Genomic DNA, 20,428 nt, shown 5'->3' on the forward strand with positions numbered 1-20,428 from the left:
CATCGACAAGTGACTGATTAGAAACTCTAGGAAAAGTAGTTGCAAGAAAGGCCTAATCATATTTAAATTCGTCAACAACATTTGGCCTTTCAGTTTCATCATCTTGGTTCTTCTGAGTTGAATCTTCTAAACTTAGTTTGTTAAATTGAGAAGCATCCACACGACTCTTCGCAATCCCAGATGCTCTATTACATGTTTCACAATCTGAAATAGTTCATACTTACACATGCGTGGCTTAATCTTTGAGACAAACATTGTTAGTTGTTCTTTTAGGGGGGTTAGTCAACAAACTTAAAATTTGAACTTCATCTTCATCTCCTACTTCAAATTCATTTCATTCATCTACATGAAATTTAACTTCAAACTTGGTGTTAGTGTGAACGAGTTTATGTGCACTGGAAAACAGTTTCCAAGTGTTAGTGCCCGAAAATGAGAACAATATAAAAAACAAGAAAATGAGTAACTTGTAATAGTATACTTAATTAAAACATAATACTTAAACCCCATATTAGGTAAAACAAACATGATTACTACATGAATAAGTAATTTAATGTATAATTCAAATATATTAATATACTAATTAATTAAATTAGTATTATATTATTTAATGATTGTAGTTTATTATATATTAATACAGTAATTACGTGAGCCAATTAATTGTGCACATGATTAATTATAAAAAAATAATAAATAAACAGCAAATATTGATCAAATGCTAACTTTAACACACTATATATTTGCGTATTATTGCGTCGTCTGGAGGAAAAACAACACTAGAGGAGGTTGGGGCAGACAAAATTGCATAGTCCAGAGGAAAACCAGTGGTTGAGAATAGGATTTGCAAGTTTTTTTTTTATAAAAAAACCGCACATGCGAAACTCACACGTGTGAACCGCATGTGCGAGTTTGCACGCTGTGCGGGATGGGGTGTCGAGGGGGGAAAATAATTTTCCCCCTCAACTTAGGTATCCGGGGGGGTTCTGTGCTGCGCCGGCGAGAACCGTGGCCGGCTGATCTGACGGTAGCAAGCGGTAGTAGGGGAGTAACGACGACGGGAGAGGGTTCAGAGCAACTACTCTGGCTGGGGTACGACGAGGCGAAGGCGATGCGTGGGGGAAAGGATTAGGTGTGGCGGTGGCTACGGAAGCGGCGGCGGAAGCGGCGGCGAGAGGGAGAGAAGCGAAACGGAGACCGAGAGAGGAAAAAAATTTCGGAGGAAGAAGAGACAAGAGAAGGAGGAGACCAAGAGAGGGAGGGTGCACGAGAGAGATCGAAAAAAAAAAATTCGACGAGGGTTCGAAGCGCCACGCTGCCCACTTTATCTGGATGATTCGCAATACCCTACAGAATCTGAATTCTCGAAATTAAACCGTGGAGATGATTTTCGGATTCATCTTATTCATCAACATGAATTAGAGGCTGGTGCTCCACCAACGACGTCAGGAGATGAACTGAGTAATGCGGTTGAAGTTCATCTTCTGCATCAAGTTGACTAACCCCACCTTAGGACCCATTATCTAGGCTAGCAGTTCTATACCAGTAATTGACTACTGTGAAGCTCAACTATTTCAGAGTTTTTCAGCAATGGTGAAGAAGGAAGTTGAAAATATCCACTTCCTCGGAGTCTGCCCTTGCTACAACAAAAAAGCTCAATCTCATGCATCGGACTGATGATTTGAAGAAATCCAGCCCAAAGATTTTGAGTGATTTCCATTGCATAAATCTTTTTTTTTTTTTATATGCTAGTTTAATTATTAGTAAAATATAATTTATTTTGGTCAAAAGGAGGAGTGTTAAGGAATAGTCTCACATGGATTAGTGAGTACAAAGATCTTTGTACTCATTATTGTACTCACTAATCCATGTGGGACTATTCCTTAACACTCTCCCTCACGTGTAGGCCCTCTTTTGTAGCTCTGGAAGTGGATAATTTGGGTGGATGTCAATATATGAGTACCTATACTGATATCATGCTTCAGCCTTGTTCATTATACCATGGGACATTCCTTTATATCTTCAAAAGTATCGTTATACTTGGTCTATTTGTTAGCCCATCTAGGGAGTGGCACAAATTGATCAACATATAGATTGAGTGGCGATTTTGTGCCACTCTCAAGAGGGGCAAACAAACAAAACAAGTCTAATGATACTTCTGAAGATATAAAGGAAGCTCCCCATGCTATAATGAGCAGGACTGAAACGATTAGAGAAGGTACTCATATGTGAGCCTCCACCCAAATTATACACTTGCAGAGCCACAAAGTAAGGCCTACATGAGAGGCGGAGTGCTAAAGAATAATCCCACATGGATTAGTGAGTATAAAAATCTTGAGCTTATTAGTTAGGAAAGAGGCTTCCTAAGTTGGCAAATCATTTTTTTTTCTAAACAAATAAAACAATGAGCATTTTTAATCCTTAATAAAGACTACAACAAAAATCATTCTCACAATAAGTAACACATGGGTTTGTAGTTGAAGTGACAAGAAGCTTCAAAGTTTTTTGTTTTTATTTTTTTCAAGAACAAGAAGATATAGATACGTCCCAAAGTTTGTTCAATTAGGCAACAAGAACCTGTAAAACTCACAAATTATTTGAAGGATAATAAGTAGGGTTTTTCATATCAAAATACCTTAAGTTGGTTCATCATTTCAATTGTTGCATCTAAATCACCACCTCTAGCAAAGTAAAGATCAACAAGAGATTGATCAGAAACTCCAAGAAAAGTAGCTACAAGAAAGGCCTAATCATATTCAAATTCATCAACTACATTTGGCCTTTCAGTTTCATCATCTTGGTTCTTCAGAGTAATCTTCTAAACTCAGTTTGTTAAACTGAGAAGCATCCACATTACTCTTTGCAATCCCAATTGCTCTATTACATGTTTCTCAGTCTAAAATAGTTCATGCTTACACATGTGTGGCTTAATCTTTGAGACAAACATTGTTATTTGTTCCTTTAGGTTTGACCCATTATCTAGGCTAGGAGTTATATGCCAGTAATTGACTACTATAAAGATCAACTATTTCAGAGTTTATCAGCAATGGAGAAGAAGGAAGTTGAAAATATCTGCTCCCTCGGAGTCTAATCTTGCTACAACTAAAGAAACTCAATCTCATGTATCGGGCTGATGATTTGAAGAAATTCAGCCCAAAGATTTTCAATGATTTCCATTACAGAAATTTTTTCTTTGTTTGTTATATGCCAGTTTAATTATTAATAAATTATAATTGATTTTGGCCAAAAGGGGGAGTGTTAAGGAATAGTCCCACATGGATTAGTGAGTACGAGGAATTGTCCCACATGGATTAGTGAGTACAAAGAACTACTTGCAGAGCCACAAATGAGGGATCTTTGTACTTACTAATCCAAGTGGGACTATTCCTTAACACCTCCTTTTGGCCAAAACCAATTATAATTTACTAATAATTAAACTAGCATATAACAAACAAAGAAAAGATTTCTACAACGGAAATCACTCAAAAATCTCTGGGCTGAATTTCTTCAAATCATCAGCCCGATGCATGAGATTGAGCTTCTTTAGTTGTAGCAAGTGCAGACTCTGAGGGAGCGGATATTTTCAACTTCCTTCTTCTCCATTGCTGAAAAACTCTGAAATAGTTGAGCTTCATAGTAGTCAATTACTGGTATAGAACTCCTAGCCTAGATAATGGGTCAAACCTAAAAGAACAACTAACAATGTTTGCCTCAAAGATTAAGCCACGCATGTGTAAGTATGAACTATTTCAGATTGTGAAACATGTAATAGAGCATCTGGGATTGCAAAGAGTCATGTGGATGCTTCTCAGTTTAACAAACTAAGTTTAGAAGATTCAACTCTGAAGAACCAAGATGATGAAACTGAAAGGCCAAATGTTGTTGACGAATTTAAATATGATTAGGCCTTTCTTGCAGCTACTTTTCCTGGAGTTTCTGATCAGTTATTTGTTGATGTCTACTTTGCTAGAGGTGGTGATATGGATGCAACAATTGAAATGATGAACCGACTTAAGGTATTTTGATATGAAAAACCCTTCTTATTATCCCCCAAATAATTTGTGAGTTTCAGCAGGTTCTTGGTGCCTAATTAAACAAACTATGGGACGTATCTATATCTTCTTGTTCTTGGAAAAAAAAAAAAAACTTTGTAGCTTCCTCTCACTTCAATCACAAACTCATGTGTTGCTCATTGTGAGAATGATTTTTGTCGAAGTCTTTATTACAGATTCAAAATTCTCCAATCGTTTTATTTGTTTACCCAAAAAAAAAAAAAAAATGATTAGCCATCTTAGGAAGCCTCTTTCCTAACAATTAAACTCAAGATTTTTGTACTCACTAATCCATGTGGGACTATTCTTTAACACTCTCCCTCTCATGTAGGCCCTACTTTTTGGTTCTGCAAGAGTGAAATTTGGGAGGAGGCCCACATATGAGTACTTGCGCTAATACCATGTTTCAGTCTTGCTCATTATAGCATAGGGAGTTTCTTTTATATCGTCAGAAGTATCATTAGACTTGTTTTGTTTATCTGCCCCTCTTGAGAATGGCACAAAATTGCCACTCAATCCATATGCTGATTCATTTGTGCCACTCACAAGATGGGCAAACAAACAGACCAAGTCTAATGATACTTCTGAAGATATAAAGGAAAGTCTCATGCTATAATGAGCAAGGTTGAAACATGGTATCAGCGTAGGTACTCATATGTTGACCTCCACTCAAATTATCCATTTGCAGAGCCACAAAAGAGGGTTTACATGTGAGGGAGAGTGATAAGGAATAGTCCCACATAGATTAGTGAGTACAAAGATCTTGGTAATCAGTAATCCATATGGGACTATTCCAACACTCCCCCATTTGGCCAAAATCAATTATAATTTACTAATAATTAAACTAGCATATTAGAAACAAAGAAAAAATTTCTGCAATGGAAATCACTCAAAATCTCTGGTCTGAATTTCTTCAAATCATCTGCCCGATGCATGAGATTGAGCTTCTTTAGTTGTAGCAAGAGCAGACTCCGAGGGAGCGGATATTTTCAACTTCCTTCTTCTCCATTGCTGAAAAACTCTGAAATAGTTGAACTTCATAGTAGTCAATTACTGGTATAGAACTCCTAGCCTAGATAATGGTCAAACCTAAAGGAACAACTAACAATGTTTGTCTCAAAGATTAGGCCACGCATGTGTAAGTATGAACTATTTCAGACTATGAAACATGTAATAGAACATCTGGGAGTGCAAAGAGTCATGTGGATGCTTCTCAGTTTAACAAACTGAGTTTAGAAGATTGAACTCTGAAGAACAAAGATGATGAAACTGAAAGGCCAAATGTTGTTGACGAATTTGAATATGATTAGGCCTTTCTTGCAACTACTTTTCCTGGAGTTTCTGGTCAATCTCTTGTTGATGTCTATTGTGCTAGAGGTGGTGATCTGGATGCAACAATTGAAATGATGAACCAACTTAAGGTATTTTGTTATGAAAACCCTTCTTATTATCCCCCAAATAATTTGTGAGTTTCATAGGTTCTTGGTGCCTAATTGAACAAACTTTGGGACGTATCTATATCTTCTTGTTCTTGAAAAAAAAAAAAAACTTTATTTCTTCCTGTCACCTCAACCACAAACCCATGTCGCTTATTGTGAGAATGATTTTTGTCAAAGTCTTTATAACGGATAAAAATGCTCTAATCGTTTTATTTGTTTACAAAAAAAATAAAATAATTAGCCAACTTGGGAAGCCTCTTTCCCAACTAATACACTCAAGATCTTTGTACTCACTAATCCATGTGGGACTATTCCTTAACACTCCCCCTCACGTGTAGGCCCTATTTTGTAGCTCTGCAAGTGGATAATTTGGGTGGAGGCCCTCATACGAGTACCTGCTCTGATACCATGTGAAGTTTGGTCCAAGGCTCTTCCTAAGTTTGCCCTAAATTGAATAGCCAATTTACGAAGTCTCTCTCCTAACTAATAAACTCAAGATCTTTATTTTCACTAATCTATGTGAGACTATTCCTTAACACTTTATGCTGGTCCCTTTTTTAACTTCGTTCTCCTAACTATTTAAGAAGACGGTATACTCATGGGTCAGACGTGTCTTACATTAGGGACAGTCGGATATAGTAGTATGAACTGTTTTCAGACCAAAAATACCAATGAACCTTTAGTACTGTTTGGGTGAAGCACCAATTTCTTGTCTAAGCAAGGTTGTAATGGTTAAACTCATTTCATCCCTAGAGTATGATTTCAAAAAATTCTACTTGCCGACAGGTTCACAAGCAGGTCGTGGACATTTCCGTGTATGTGATGTCAATAATGTCCAGGGACTTTCATGAAAGGTAATCAGAATTCAGAACCAACGCCTCTTTCAGAGACTGGAGCGAAATGCCAAGAATCTGAGTCCTGATGCATGCACCTGTGAGATAAATTCGCCACAAAAAGAGCAAAATTGCCAACTATCTGTATCTGGCCATCTAAAAATTTGTGTTCCTAAGGTTAGCAAAGCAATGCTTCCTTCTACACAAAGTGAGGCCTAGTGACACAAGAGTGAAGTGCTTTGCAGTCCACTTTACACTGTTCGTGGAACTGGTTCACTTCTCTCTTTTTTCTACTTTGTCAACAACAGACATTACCTGTGAGTTTTCTTGGTCCCGTCACATGTAATGGAGTTGCTACTTTTGTAAGCGTGGTTGGGAGTATAAGAAAAGGAAGGTGAGAAAGCTTACAATTCTCTCTTAGGGTCGACCCAGTTGTACCAGCCTGTGGGGATGATGATGTTATCCATGTATGTGTAGGCAAAGACGACTCTTGCGAAGGCGCCCCAGGCTCTACCCAGATAGAGCACGCCTGATCCGGTCACCTTGCAGTGCACAAATGAGAAACCAGTCTTCTAGAAGGCTCATCCTGTTCTGAGCTGTGAGAGCACCATAGTTCTGAGCTATGGCATGTACATGACAACCCTGCAAAGAAAGACAGATTTCGTAAACCAACGTTGGGTTGATGATGGTTCACACAGCTAATATAAGTAATGATCTTGCTTATGAGTCTTGCAATTGATTCTCTTTAGTGAATTTTTATCGATACCCAGAATTTTATGGCAATGATACTAGATCGTCTTGCACCCCATTTTTTGATTTTCTTCTTCTTTGCAGATCAAAATATCCAGTACTTAATTCTCTGAATTAATAGATACTTAATCCTCTGTCAAAACTCTAATGGGTAGCCCTCTTTTTCCATAAACAACCAGCATCAGCTTTTCTTATCATGGACTGCCCACAGCATCTGTAAAACTATCCATGGCCTGTTAGTAGCAAATTGCATTCAATTTTATCTGCCACACTCTGTAGATTGAGACATCGAAACTTAAAATACAAGGAAGACGTAAGTTTGTTTTCTTCCAATTATGTCAACTATGATCGGGATGAGAATCTACCTCAAAAAGGGAGAGCCCATTTCCGAAGATGAAATCTACAGAGCCCTCTATATAACAGTCTTTGTAATAATGCCTGCCCAGATGATCATACAGTGTATCTTGAGCTCCTAAGAACTTACAACCTAAGAAGGCAGCAGTATCTGCTGATATTCTTAACGCAACTGCTTGCTTTCCTGCAGCTCCTCGTGGAGGGATAGGGGTAGTGTTCTGTAAGGAGAAGTGCAGGAGATTGTTAGAATCAGTCATATGGCCAAAACCCACTAAACGGGGAAAAGACGAGAAAAATACATTATCCTTCAAAGAACAATTAAAGTATATATCCTGGGCAAGCAAAAAGCAGGAGAACCATCGTAAATGTTATATATTGCATGTGAAGGATGCTCTGGTGATATGAATTTAATTACTAAAAAGGATGCTCCGATCCCGAGTCATAAAACCATGGTAACCGGGAGCGACCAGCTTGTGGATTCGATAGTTAGAACTCAACAACAAATGGGAGAAGAATCCTCGCATATGTTGACATGATTGTAAAAAGCATGGTGGTTGCAGAACAGAGCAAATTTTAGAAGAACAGAGAAACTAGATTTTGGGGAAATAGTACGGAGAACAGTAATTTGCTTCTCATTTCAGTAAGGCGAAAGTAGTTAATGAGTAAAAGCAAATTCTAAGTTGGAATCTTCTCTTTCTTACTTTTTTTTTTCCTGCCTACTTTACCTTGAAGGTTATGTTCTTGGCAATAAAGTAAGAGAATTCACGGCAAATGTGGCAGAGTTGAAGGTCCCAGTAGGCTGTCATTTTGGTCCAAGTGTCTGAGCTGTGTCTCCCCATTGAACTACAGTAACATCTGCTCCTGCTCCTTCTATTGTTATGAAAGCTTTCAATGGAGAAATATTCACTTTTTCCCTGATCAGTTTTCAGCCTGTTAAAAATGAAGTCCAGTAGATAGAACGTCCATCACAAAAAGATGAAGGACGGTTTCACACGACTCTGGAGGAGATACTTCAGTATAATTAGCTAGATAAAATCGAAGAAACCTTTTACTTCAGGTATTACACCAATTTGCATCACATATGTCAACAGATGAACAAAAGCAGCAAATGGAGAATCAAAGACAGGAAAAAGAATTGGAAATCACGTGTAAACTCCAGCGTGAACTCTAATCACTACTCTCACAATGTTAATGAAAGGAAGTGAATCAATGGCAGCCTGGATGGAAGTAAAGTCTCCTTTTGACCGTTTTTTGTTGATTACCAGAGTGTACGAAGGGAAAATCTTATTCTTCCGGGTGTGGAAGAGGGAATGCCTGAGCCTTCCGACGAAGCGAACCCACCGCATGAACTGCTGCTCTACCAATTGGGTACAAGTGGCGTTAGCCGGCAGTGGCTTCGCCGGCAACCTGCCGGGTCTGAGTCCTTTGCTGTGGGAAAGAACATGTGGAGGAGGGTCAAGAAGGATGAGAAGAAATATAACGCAAAGACACTGTACAAACCTAGACATGGAAATAGAGATGGTGATCGAGTAAAGGGAAGAGGCGCAACAGAAGCAGAGTTGTTCAGCATACGGAGAAATTTTATATGTTCCAGCAGGCAGCTTCCTCCTTGGACGGACAGAGAATGTATGAAAGAGAGGGGGAGGGGGAAAGTAAGTGAAAGAGTTCATGGGTCAGCCCACTGCGGAGGGTAGTTGATTGTCCACCACAGAGAGCAACCTTTTGTTTGGTTTTGATTTATTAAATGCTGCTTTGGTTCTTGTTCTTATTCTTGTTCGGTGGCTTTTGGTTGCCCGTGATCGGGTCTCTCTCTTCCTGTTTCTGTATCTGGGCAAGAATATATTCTAGAGGAGCCAACACTGCCGCCCCACGTCTAGGGGCCTCGCCGTGGCTGGGACCCACCCTCCCTCACGAACTTATGGAGTGGCTGAACCAACCACCCACTCGCGGCTCCCCTGTCGCCGTACTATGACAATGGAAGATCACAAGGAGGACTGCGTACTCAGGTTGCTTCTGAGTCTTTTCATCCAGAAAAGGTGATCTTCCAGTCATGCGGGCATTGATATCAGAGGTTTATTTCAAACCGTGTGCGCCCGCATGAATCCACTTTTCCTCATTACTTCAGCTGAGCGATGAGCGAAGAGAGTGGGTCTTCCGTTCGCACCCCCACCACTACGTCACCTCAGTACTCACAGAATTTGATGGCAAACCAGTTTGGTTGGGGATCACAAGCAGAGTGCCATTTAGATTCACTAAAAAAAGGTCTCAATAGACCAATCAAGGTCATCCAGGAAACGATCAAATACTGATTATGCGGACTCAGAAATGCAAGAAAGTCATTGGCTATATAAATATGGCTGCTATATCTTTCAATGCAGCTGACCGTCGGGGAATTTTCATTGTTTTGTACAGTGATATTGTAACTACGAGTATGAGTGAAATTGCTTTAAAAACCAGAATTTGTGACAAGAAGATGACCAAAGGCACTTCATTGTCTTTTATATGCATCAGAGGTGGTCCAAAGGTAGAATGGGAAGTCCGGATTGGTGTTCAAGGGCATAATTGAGCATACCTTGCACTGACACAGTGAAGAGTCTGGTTTTCTTTTCCAGAGATCATTCCCAGGTTCTGAATGGAAAAAATTCAATAAAGGCTGCACCATAGGAGGAGATACGTCCCCAAACTCAAGAGTGTAGGACACGTTCAGTTTAGGACCTAACAACTATAACAGTAAAGTGAGTAGTTTTCTACCAACCAAAGATGGTTTCTTGATTAGTTACTAGTGGCATGACCAAGAGGGAGAACGAGATAGGCTGTCATCATTCCCTCGCTCTCATATAACCCCATAGCACTAAAGAACTTCAATACAGAAAAAGGAACCATCACCTTGGCGAACAAATTGAAAAATCAATTTAATATCAAAGAAAAAGAGAACTTCTTGAAAAATACCTTTTCTCCGATTCCACGCTTCGATGGAAATCAGCTTAAGGTTTTTAAGGGTTTAGGGTTTAAACTCCAGCTTTGCTTTAATCTGGAATTTCTTGAAAGTGAGAGTCAAGAGAGAGAAGAAAATGTGGATTGATTTAAAAGGAATTCCCCTCATCTATTAGATGGTCAAGGAGAAACAAGTCTGCCAGCAAGTTAGATGATCATTCAAATGGTGGGAACCGGATACAGTGAGATGTAGCAAATGGAGAAATTGCAATATAAACTTGATAAAGTTTATATCGAAGTTTGCAATATAACCCATGGTAGCTTATCCTTTGGCTGCTGACTCGTCTAGCAAGAAGACATTACTTGTAACCATTTGAAAATACATACGAAGAATGTGCTTTTGGCGAACATGAGAGACGAATTTCCATCCTGCTTCCGAAACACGTAATGTTCCCCAAAAGCACATACCTTCATATGTATTTCCATGCCTGGTTTACAGAAAAAATGTGGATTCTATGCTTGGCTTGCAGAACATGAACATGTTGATCAAGTTGTTCCATGTATCTGGAACTACAACCCCTCAAGCCACAGGGACATCACAATGTAAACATTGTTGGGAAGGATTGGCATATTAATTAGGATAGGGATGGCAGTGAAACGTCCCGCTTGATCAATCTACGCAAATTGAATAGATCAATCAGTTTTGAGAAACCAGAAACTAATCTAAAATAAACAACTTAGCAATCCACATAAGCATCCAATAAAGTCCGGGAGACATTTGTTTACTGATCATATAGATCATCCTCATTCTCCTTCTTATATCTATACTTATTGCTTAGAAAGGTTATAGAAAATTCAGCTCAAATTTGAAGCTCCTTTTATAGGGAGAGATAGTATAGATTCACTATAAGAACATTAAGAGAGAGAGAGAGAGAGAGAGAGAGAGAGATTTACAGAGAATAATCTCAATTACACAAAAAAAAACCTTAAAATCCAATGAAATCGTACAACTACATCTACAAAACCATTCACTCGTAAAAAAGATTCATCAATTCCCAATCATTTGAAAACTCTCATATTAAAAATTTATCAAGTAAATTTGATAGCTTCAAGATAACTTACAGAAGCATACATAACCTGGAACCGACCTCAGTCATGATTTCATAACAACACACGCATGCTCCCACCAACTTTTCATCAACAAGTTAGCCATGATTCTGCATTTATTAAGCAATAGTGATTATATTGAACTAGAGAAATACTGGATGCACAATCAAATTTCAATGTAAATTTTGGCTTTACCGACAAATGAGAATATTCATGACTTCATGAGAATTAAGACACTTCGTTATCCTTCGGCTGCTGACTCATCTAGCAAGAAGGCATCACTTGTAACCATCTGAAAATACATAGGAAGAATGTGCTTTTGGCGAACATGAGAAACGAATTTCCATACTGTTTCCGAAACACGTAATGTTCCCCAAAAGCACATACCTTCATATGTATTTCCATGCCTGGCTTACAGAAAAGTTACGGATTCCATGCTTGGCTTGCAGAACATGAACATGTTGATCGAGTTGTTCCACGTATCTGGAACTGCAACCCCTCAAGCCATAGGGACATCACAATGTAAACATTGCTGGGAAGGATTGGCATATTAATTACAATAGGGATGGCAGTGAAACGTCCCGCTTAATCAATCTGAGCAAATTGAATGAATCAATTAGTTTTGAGAAACCAGAAACTAATCTAAAATAAGCAACCTAGCAATCCACATAAGCATCCAATAAAGTCTAAGAGACATTTGTTTACTGATCATATAGATCATCCTCATTCTCCTTCTTATATCTATACTTATTGCTTAGAAAGGTTATAGAAAATTCAACTCAAATTTGAAGCTCCTTTTATAGGGAGAGATATTATAGATTCACTATAAGACTACACAAATATACAACAGTAGTTCTGCACAAACGAATGACACAGGTGACTACATTCAGAATAGTTTATATTAAAAGAAAGTTGCATTGGATGCCCAACCAAATTCCATAATTAAAATTTGGTTTAACCAACACAGGAGAACATTAAAGAGAGAGAGAGAGAGAGAGAGAGAGAGAGAGAGAATAATCTCAATTACACAAAGAAAATCTGAAAAGGTGTACAATAGTATGTTCTCCATAGTAACAGTGTTTTGAAGCAAGTATCCTCTATTAAAAGAAATGCTCCAAAGGCATGTCAATCCAAGTTGCACGATACAAACTAAAAAATAAATGGAGAAACAAATCAATAGTTTAGAGAAGACAATAAGGTGCAAGTCAGGTCCAGGCTCTAGAAATGATACGTCAGCAATGAGTAGAGGATAAAATTTCCATTCCTACTGCATCTTCCAGTATCTAGCAAACTTCAGATACCCATTACAACATAACAAAGAAATTTAAAAGGCCAAGTGAGGTGGTTTCAACTTGAAAACGTTAGCACCGGATGAACTGGGGATACTCATCATAATTAAGTAGGAAAAAGATATAGTAAAACCCAATTTTGAAAAAAGCAGGCATAAATGTCTAATAATAGACTTTTAACAACTATAACAGTCAAGTGAGATGTTTTCTACCAACCAAGGATGTTTTCTTGATTAGCTACTTCTGGAATTTCCTCCTTGCTCTCGTATAGCCCCGAAGCACTTAAGAACTTCAATACAGAAAAAGGAAGCATCACCTTGGCGAACGAATTGAAAAATCAATTTAATATCAAAGAAAAAGAGGAATTCTTGAAAAATACCTTTTCTCCAATTCCACGCTTCGATGGAAATCAGCATTTTGTTGGTCCCGCAATAGAGATTGTTTCGTTACCCATGCTTTTTCACTGCCGATGGCGGTCAACCGCAAATACCCTCAGCTGTGATTCGTTGCTAACAGAAGATGGATGTCACCGATGGTACAAGTAGAGGAAATAAAAATCGAAACCCCAATACTAAAGGAAAAACGATTCACAAATTCACCACAACCTTAAAGATCTTGCTCCATCAGGCAGATACCCCAATCCCCTATCCTCCTCCCTCCCCTGCAGAGGCGGAGGGGACAGAAAATGGACGTCATCTAATCGCCAATCGCAACCTTTTCTTTTATCTAAATTATAGTTTTGTCTTAATTATAAACCAACTAGATATCATCTTCAGCTTAAAAAACTTTTTTTTTTTCTCATGTTATTTCCAATACTTGAACCGAAGCAACCATAGATTTAACTTATCATACAAAATTGCAATGAAGTTTTATATTGGCTGCATGCATTAACCTTTTAGGTAGGGAGTATAGACGTCTTTACCAGTGACTACGGTGTAGAGGCTCCAGCATTGCTTAATCTGGAATTTCTTGAAAGTGAGAGTCAACAGAGAGAAGAAAAAGTGGATTGATTGGAAAAGGAATTCCCCTCATCTATCAGCTGGTGTAGGAGAAACAAGTCTGCCAGCAAGTTTGATGATCATTCAAATGGTGGGAATCGGTAACAGTGAGATGTAGCGAATGGAGAAATTGCAATATAAACTAACTTTATATCTAGGTTTGCAATATAACCCATGGTAGGAATGTGCACATCGTAGGGGTCTACAATGGAAAGAGGGAGTCGGGACTCGGGAAGGGGCAGCAATTTGACAGCCGTGAAACTGTAGAAGAATTCAGGCACTAGGTAAGTATGTATATCTTCTGTACCCATTTAACATGGATGGGTATCAAAGAGCAATCTCAATTACAAAAAGGAAAAACATCAGTGTACATATAAAAGAGAACTTTAGAAGTATACAAATTGCTTTGACCACCAACCCTCTGTACATTTTGCATTTCCTTGCTATGAAAAAAAAAATGATATCTGCAGGCTTCAGAGAACAATCAAATGTCCCAGCATTGGCTCCTAGTGCTTGCTAAGGAAAAAGCTTCCACGGCAGAGCTCCAATGACAAACACAAATGCAATAGCATGGTAGACTGCATTCCCCAACATCCCTGTCTTGTCCAGGTGCTTCCCCACCCCTCAGCGTAAATTATACTTGTGGATATACATATGCAAACTAACGCACAATAAGAAGCAATCCAAAATACAGGAAGAGAAACTTACCCTCCACGAAGCGGCACCTTCAGCTTTCAGCCCAGATAGTCCTCTTTCCGGAATCACATACCGCTCATCGCGGTGACATCCTCAGGCTGTTGATTTCAAACTTACTCTGTGACAGCAATGGCCAAGGAAAGAATAAACAAGACAGTATAAAATTAAAACAATTAATTTTAGCCAAAAAAATTATAGTGAAACGCATTCCTTATACCTGGTTTCCAAGACACCGGTTCTGTGCTAACCTCACCATGCATAGTCAATACCTTCCCAAGCGCCATGTTCAGCTTCAAAGAATCAAGGTCAGAATATCAAAATACTTGTCTGACACAGTTAAAACAGTAGCTAAGAGGAAAGAACTAAAGACCAGGAAACTTGTGCTGCAAAAATATATATGAGACCTCCAATTCTTCTTCCAATCCATTACTATATCACTGAATCTCCACTCCTGTTTGCGGCAACGTGCAATTTGTCTGGACTTGTTTGATTAACAAAATCGGAGGAACTACATCTTCCAGTGTGAAATCATGCCTGTTTTGGCAGCTATAAGCAATGAAAGCTCGAGCAGACGCGGACTTCTGCTGATTATCAGGACAGACTGATGAGCACTTCAATACTATCAGCATCCTCTTTTGTCATCTGATAATCTCCATGCTGAGATGATATAAAAGCACTGGCGTGATTGCAAGTCCCAACTTCAGTAGGATAAGCATGTCCAGGACTACTATCATTTGTAGCCACAGCTACAGAAGCTATCTTCTGCCTGGCTGGGCTATTATTTAGCAGGACGTTTAGATAACACCTTATTATTTTCCTCATTCCATAGAAACTTCCTCTTCGGCTGTTTCTCTTCACTGACTTCACAAGAAGAAGCCACTTCATAATGCTGCAGCTGCTGATGGTTGTCACTGGCAGGTCTTGCAAAACGATGCCGTTTGTAACCATCTGGAAATACATATAAAGGTATGTGCTTTCTACGAACATGAGAAACATATATATCCATGCCCAGCTTCCAAAAGATATACATATTTACAGAGTGCCTGAATTCATCTACAGTTCCACGGATGTCAAATTGCTGGCCTTCCTGAATCCGGATCCCTTCTTTTCTTTGTAGACCCATAAAAAACGCACAATGTGCAGATTGCTCGCATGGATCCACATATTCGATAGGGTATAGATGGCACTGCAACATCCCACATGTATCCCGCTCAATCTGAGAGAAGGTGGTGCCAATCAGTTTCAAGAAAAAGACAGACTGGTAAAATATTCCCACAGATGTATGTGCATACAGAAAGAACATAAGTATCTTTGACTAAATCGACTTCTAACACAAGCACCAAACACCAAGCACAAGATGTTCACTAGAAAGATCTCCCAGTCAGTTTCATCTTGGAAGCACAGATAATAAACTTAAAATCATAGAAGTTTACCTTGAGAGTGAGCTGCCTCAACCGTGATTCTACCCAACCCTTCCAGGCACGAAGGTCATCAGCATCAGCTGCAACTATGTCAACTTGTAGATAATTCCTATATACTTCAAAAAAATGGTAAGGCTCAAACAGAGCACTCCAATGGGCTTTATTAAGTTCAATCTCCTGAATATTCAATAACCCACAAAAAAAAATTAAATAAATAAATAAAATAAAGAATGAATACATAGTAGGAGGAACAAGATGCAAATAAAACCGATTAACAGACAACTGGAAATTTCCAACTTACTTCACAGATCTTGTTACCATACCGAAATTGCTCCATCATTACCCTCAAAGTACTTGTTGACACATTGTAGCTTGAATTCATGCAAGGGTATGCAGGAGTTATAATCGGCATATGATGTGTACGATCCCGAGGATTCCTACGAGGATCCCACACAGGAAGCCCAAGTTCATCTTCATCCATGGAACACAGCATCACAGGGTTAGGCCACCTCCAATGGGTATAAACCCTGAAGAACCGAGAAACCAGCATACTGGGAATGGCATTGGGATATAGTTGGCATACACGTGCAACCAAGAGAGCCCAGTTCACACCACCAAGAAATCCAGTTACCTAAAATTTCAAAAGAAAATATTTAACTTACAAAAAGTAATATTTTTTAACTGATAATGGAAAGATGCAAAGTGAACCCATCTTACATTAGAATAAACACCACGCCTTTTCGCCCAAAATTTCAAGCACCTCAGTGCTGTACGGAAATGCTGCAAGTCACAGTAAACATTAGATGCTTGTCAAACATGGAGCAAATAGTACAGTTAAATACAAGCTGTAAAATAGACCTTTTGAGTTTTCACCTGTACATTAGGAACCAAACGAAGAATTTGATGCGCAACTCTGCATCCATTAAGACTTCGAACAGTTTGTTCATCAACATTGAGCAGCACAGATCCATTTGAGATGTCCAAGTCCTGCACAAGTAACAGTAGTAGCCATGAAACTCGTAAAACGTAAGCAAGATTGACAACAAAAGGCATTCTCACTTAGTTTCTAGAACCACTAATTGGCTGAGTTAGAAAAAAAACAAACTAACAACATGCTAATTATTGACAACATGTTTGCTCGTTCAACGGCATTTTTTTTTTTTTTGTGCACATCAAAATGTTGCCAAGTCTTGCTTTATTTTAATTCTGAATGCACTTCAAATTACCCAGAGTTTCTTGTTAATATTTTCTTCACCAAAATCCTACTAGGTTACTCATACAAGTAACTTTCCAATAATCTGAATCAAAATTCAAGTTGATATTGCTCCAAAGGCATATCATAGCAAAAGGTTGTTTAACAATATATCACAGCTAGAAGATAAATTAAAAGAAAAAATACAACAGCATTCCATTCCAGCTTGCACGAAGTGAACCAAAACAGAACTATAGAAACAATGCAATAGTTTTGACAGGACAATAAGGTGTAAGTTCGGTGGTGTTGTTCAGGATGGAAATGGAGGTCTTCTCTTTTCCTATGCCGGGCCAATTGGAAATTCGTACTCTACAACTGTTGAATTAACCGGATTATTTAATGGACTTCAGATTTTCAAAAGTCGAGTTTCTGGGCCCTTTGTATTGAAGGTGACTCAAAAGTTGTTATCAATTGGTGCACAAATAATGAACGTCCTCCGTAGCGGCATTGAGATATGTTTTACGATATAGGTAATTTAACTTCTGCTTTAAATTGTAAATGGAATAATATTCCTAGATCTACAAATCATTTAGCTGATGCTCAGGCTAAACTAGGCGTCTCTCTCCAACACCTTGTTGTGGAAGGAGGCCCTGTTTAGCAAGGTATTGTAATCTTTTTCTTTTTTAATACAACTTACACATCTTATTTCAAAAAAACAATAAGGTGTAAGTCGGGTCCCATCTCAATAAAAGACATGTCAGCAACAAGTATTCAAGTGCATCTTCCAGTATCTAGCAATCTTCATACCAATTACCTCATAACAAAGAGATATAAAAGCCCAGTGAGTTTTCTACTTGAAAGCAAAGCAGCAAACTGAAAACATCAAAACAAGTTGAAGCAGACAGATTCTCATCATGATTACGTAGAGAATAAAAAGCAACAGCCAATTTTGTAAACAGAAGACACAAATGTATAGTAATAGAAACAATAACAATTACACAAGCAAAGTGAATCTAGGCCAACCCAAGATGTTTTCTACTTACTTCTGGCACGACTAGGAGGGAGATGCTGGCATAAAGAAGGTCTATTGATACCCCACAGAATTTAAACTTCATAACAGGAACATGAGCATCTGGAACTGGTTGTAGTTCAGTCACCTCCTCCCTTTGAGCCAATATGTGATGCAAAATTATGAAGAAGTCCTCCTGAGGCAATGGAAAGAAGCATTCAATGAATATTATACCAAAACAAACATATGGCATCAAAATAGATGGTCAGGTCACGCGATACCAAAACCAAAAGCAAAATTTTGATATGCAGTTAAAAGACAGAACTATTTCAGTATTCTAAACAATTTCTAGAAACAAGAAGCAATAATATTCATCAGAAGCTACACATACCTCTCGATTTACGTAGGATGGGCCAACACACAGAGTGTCGATATCTGCTTCAGGACCGTGTACCTAAATAAAAAAACCAAGAAAACAGAAAACAACAAAAAATACAGAAACAAGAGTAAATATCTTTTTTTTAATTGTCTTTCAAACACAAAACCAGAAAAAAAAAGAAAAAAGAAGAAAGACAGCAAACATTAAACAGATTGACTAGCAACAGCCATTGTACATTTCCGATTACAAACTCTTTAGAAAGAGGCAAGGAAGGTGAAGAAGATATGAAAAAAGAAACAAACCTACCCCAAGACGATAAGATCCAAAAGTACATATGACTGCGTTAGCATCCTCCACCATATGCTCAGTGTAACCCCTTTGACGAGTCAACTGTTTCACCCAAGCCTTGACAATCTGCAAGAAATGGACAACTACTTGTTAAAATGAAAGAGATTACAGAATCAGCAAAGGTATCAGAAGTTTCTAAGGTTTTTGGGAATTAGAGGTCCCAAATATATAACTCAAGGCGTACCTGATCAAGGTGGCCGAGAACCTCCTCTCTCTTCATCGTCTCCTCCTTGCTCTCGTATAACCCCGAATCTATTAAGAACTTTAATGTGGAAAAGAGGGAACGATCACCTCGGAGAAGGTAAAGAACAAACAATTTTAATAGAAAAGAGGATTCCTCCAAAAATACCTTTTCCAGTTCCAAGCTCCGTTGATAATCTGCTTCTGTTGGTCCCGCAATAGAGATTGGTTTCGTCACCCCATATTGTTTCGCAGCCGATGGCGATGAACCGCGCAGACCCTCAGCTGAAACCATTGCCAAGAAAAGATGGATGTCGCCGACGGTAAAAGAGGAGGAAATAAAAACCAAAACCCCAATACCAAAGGAAAAAAGAAAAAAGAAAAGAAAAAGGTTCACAAATTCCCCATAGCCGCAAAGATCTTGCTAGTTCCTGAATGATTCACAGAGCAGAATACACGAAGAATGAAGATATAACGATCGAAACATGACGGTGCACGGAAACCCTGCAGAACCGCAATTGAGGGAACCAAAGAGAGAAAAAGAGGAAAAGAGGCGACCAGAGTGGGTGAAGATAACCAAAAAATAAATAGTGAGAATGATTTGGACAGAAGGAAAAGCAAGATTGATGGGGTAAGCCTAAAGCGGAGCGCAGAAAATCTTGAAGACCGGACGGCGGGGAAAGAAAGGTTTTCGAGGTTTCTCGTAGATCGGGCGGGCGACGGTAAAGCAAGATTGATGGGGTAAGCCTGAAGCGGAGCGCAGAAAATCTTGAAGACCGGACGGCGGGGAAAGAAAGGTTTTCGAGATTTCTCGTAGATCAGGCGGGCGAAGGAAAGGCAAGCTTGATGGGGTAAGCCTGAAGCGGAGCGCAGAAAATCTTGCAGACCGGAGGGCGGGGAAAGGTTTTCGAGGTTTCTCGTAGATCATTCGAGGCGGGCGACGAGGAGTTACAACAGAATTAAAAAAGCAGTCCGACCGAGTGCAAAAAATCCCAGAGGCGTTACAACAGACGGGTCGCCTAGTTAGTTTTAATGGACACCTGGCATCAAGAAAGGAAAGCCAAAACTACCCCCACATCGGTCAATCACAGCGGCCTCGCCGCCTGGTCGATGATGGAGCAAAAGACCAGAGACCGAACATAATAAGTGAACAGACCAGAGACTACAGGGTCCATCCCGAGTCTAGCCATGAGTTAATCTGCGAGTGTTGACTCGAACTGACTCGTTCTGGTCGAAGTAGGTCCACCTTGAAAGACGCTTCCGGACTTGACCGTGGTCGAACCATCCAAGGGCCCTAGACTGATGAAAGCAATATAATATGTCTATGAGCAAAAGAAGCACTTATTTTTAAGAGAAATGGGTAGCCCTACTATTTCCCTTAGCCAAGGATTAGCTATTTTATCTTATTAATTTTTCAATTTATAAATGAATATTAAAAGAATGTGCACTCGAG

The 20,428-nt window shown here is 39.0% G+C and overlaps 1 protein-coding gene and 1 pseudogene across 2 annotated transcripts in view; both read right to left on the minus strand.

Moving 5' to 3' along the window:
• Positions 1-19,947, minus strand: part of LOC137941002 (nuclear poly(A) polymerase 4-like) — a 30,099-nt gene extending 10,152 nt beyond the window's left edge. Inside the window, exons 1-12 of one of the 2 annotated variants that reach the window (XM_068786188.1) lie at positions 19,145-19,947; positions 18,980-19,057; positions 18,754-18,861; positions 18,460-18,522; positions 18,103-18,264; positions 16,741-16,854; positions 16,585-16,647; positions 16,169-16,498; positions 15,880-16,044; positions 14,851-15,662; positions 14,664-14,736; positions 14,095-14,564 (exon numbers count right to left, since the gene is read on the minus strand). In XM_068786188.1, coding sequence (XP_068642289.1) covers positions 15,225-15,662; positions 15,880-16,044; positions 16,169-16,498; positions 16,585-16,647; positions 16,741-16,854; positions 18,103-18,264; positions 18,460-18,522; positions 18,754-18,861; positions 18,980-19,057; positions 19,145-19,270 — 1,647 coding nt within the window. In that variant the 5' untranslated portion in view covers positions 19,271-19,947 and the 3' untranslated portion in view covers positions 14,095-14,564; positions 14,664-14,736; positions 14,851-15,224. Of the gene's footprint in view, positions 1-14,094; positions 14,565-14,663; positions 14,737-14,850; positions 15,663-15,879; positions 16,045-16,168; positions 16,499-16,584; positions 16,648-16,740; positions 16,855-18,102; positions 18,265-18,459; positions 18,523-18,753; positions 18,862-18,979; positions 19,058-19,144 lie in introns of those variants that run through there. The other variant, XM_068786189.1, reaches the window with a different exon arrangement.
• Positions 8,156-9,087, minus strand: LOC137940759 (probable pectinesterase 53; annotated as a pseudogene).
• Positions 19,948-20,428: the final 481 nt, after the last annotated feature.

The sequence above is a fragment of the Aristolochia californica genome, unplaced genomic scaffold (genome assembly GCF_029961685.1).
Source record: "Aristolochia californica isolate CCGP_79_NKW_82.1479 unplaced genomic scaffold, dmAriCali1.0.hap1 SCAF_9, whole genome shotgun sequence".
Classification (NCBI taxonomy): domain Eukaryota; kingdom Viridiplantae; phylum Streptophyta; class Magnoliopsida; order Piperales; family Aristolochiaceae; genus Aristolochia; species Aristolochia californica.